The sequence below is a fragment of the Salvelinus sp. IW2-2015 genome, unplaced genomic scaffold (genome assembly GCF_002910315.2).
Source record: "Salvelinus sp. IW2-2015 unplaced genomic scaffold, ASM291031v2 Un_scaffold1173, whole genome shotgun sequence".
In the NCBI taxonomy this organism is placed as follows: Eukaryota; Metazoa; Chordata; class Actinopteri; order Salmoniformes; family Salmonidae; genus Salvelinus; species Salvelinus sp. IW2-2015.
The window spans coordinates 79,788-81,490 of record NW_019942765.1 but is presented as its reverse complement, the minus strand read 5'-3'; the positions used below and the strand labels follow the sequence as shown (position 1 = coordinate 81,490).

The 1,703-nt window shown below is 43.0% G+C and overlaps 1 protein-coding gene across 1 annotated transcript in view; it reads right to left on the bottom strand.

The window, feature by feature from the left end:
- Nucleotides 1–326: 326 nt before the first annotated feature.
- The window catches only part of LOC112069965 (tumor protein D54), a gene marked incomplete at its 5' end in the record, with an annotated part of 21,595 nt that continues 20,218 nt past the window's right edge, over nucleotides 327–1,703 (bottom strand). The window contains one exon of the mRNA XM_070438785.1: nucleotides 327–1,555. Coding sequence (XP_070294886.1) covers nucleotides 1,469–1,555 — 87 coding nt within the window. The remainder of the gene's footprint in view (nucleotides 1,556–1,703) is intronic.

Sequence of the window (1,703 nt, the reverse complement as noted above, 5' to 3'; positions counted from 1 at the left end):
AACAAACCAATAGAAGCTATTTCAAGTTGAGTTGAAGGTTGTCAGCTAGGGAACAGCTAGCTGTTCTTTATAGTGTAAAGAGACTGGGTTAGTGCACACTGGCTAAACAGGAAGTGTCGTTGATATAACAGTAGAGCGAGTCACAGGGTGGGTAGGAGTACGTCTGGGTACAGGAGTGTGTGGTGGGGTTACAGCTGAGGCACGCGGACAATTCTTATAATAAAAATGGTGGACACAGAGAGCTGTCTTTGACCGTTGATCATTTCAGATGTGGCACAACAGTAAGCACTTGAGCCTACAAATAAAAAAGAGAAAGCAAACACCTCCCAAGTTAAACGCTATTCTACAACTTCCAGATGAAGAATAGAAAAACGTACATTTATTTTATACCAGCAAAGTAACAGAAAGCAGTAAGACTGAAGGAGTAAGGCCTAAAGATAGCCATCTGATGAAGGTAGAAACTGGTCTTTACACCAAAGTCTTGCTTCACATTGTAGAAACACACCAAACAGAAATAGAATGCTCAGCAGGGCACCAAACAGAAATAGAATGCTCAGCAGGGCACCAAAACAGAAATAGAATGCTCAGCAGGGCACCAAAACAGAAATAGAATGCTCAGCAGGGCACCAAACAGAAATAGAATGCTCAGCAGGGCACCAAACAGAAATAGAATGCTCAGCAGGGCACCAAACAGAAATAGAATGCTCAGCAGGGCAACAAACTGATCATTGTTGTAGTCGTAGTGTTTTTATTTTCCTTTTATTTGCTTTCTTGTTTGAGCCTCCACACCTACCGATGAATGCCGACTGGCAGTATTGATCATAATCTATTTATTCATATTTATACATATAGATAAGTCATGTAAAAACATTATGCAAAGCAGTGTAAAATTGTTTTATAATACAAAATGGTTTAACTTAGTTTTTTTTTCTTATACAAGCTGTGGTGATTTGATGTTATGTAACCTCAGGTTGTATTTTGCGGTAGTTTTGTATTTGCACAGTGAGATGAGATATGCACATGCTTTTAGTAGYCGAGGGGGCTGAGGGAGATTTCAAAACGGACCTTTAAGCCCCTAACCGCCAAGGCACTTGTGGAGATCTGAAGGAACTAGATAAGAGTAAACAATATGGTAGTAAACAATATGGTAGTGGATCTACCTTGCCCTGTCATAGCATAGGTGGAAGTGTTGACATATTGCACACATCAATCCAGTCCTTTCAGTCGTCCACAAGGGAGAGGGTAGGGGCTACGGAGTAGGGGCTAWGGGGGTGATTTAGGACTGGGCAGTAGTATTAAATGATAGAGGGCACTACGTTTGCCGGTCAGGTGAGGGAGGCAGTAGTGAGTAAATGTGTGGATTAGAGGGTGACTTCTTTAGGCCAAAGGTCATGTGTCACTCAGTGATGAGGCTCTCGATGATGATGTCACAGTCCCGGTGATGAGAGAGAGAGAGGGGGGGGGGTCTTCAGAAGGGTGCGTTGTCCTGAACAGGGTTTGTGTCGGTTGGGGACTGGACAGCTTCACCGTTACCTCTGGCTCCAACCACCTTGTACTGAAGAGGAAGAGAGATGGTAAATCTTAAGTCATTTCATTTAAAAAGGAGCTGTGTGAGACTGTAGAGAATAGGGTGTGAGACTGTAGAGAATAGGGTGTGAGACTGTAGAGAATAGGGTGTGAGACTGTAGAGAATAGGGTGTGAG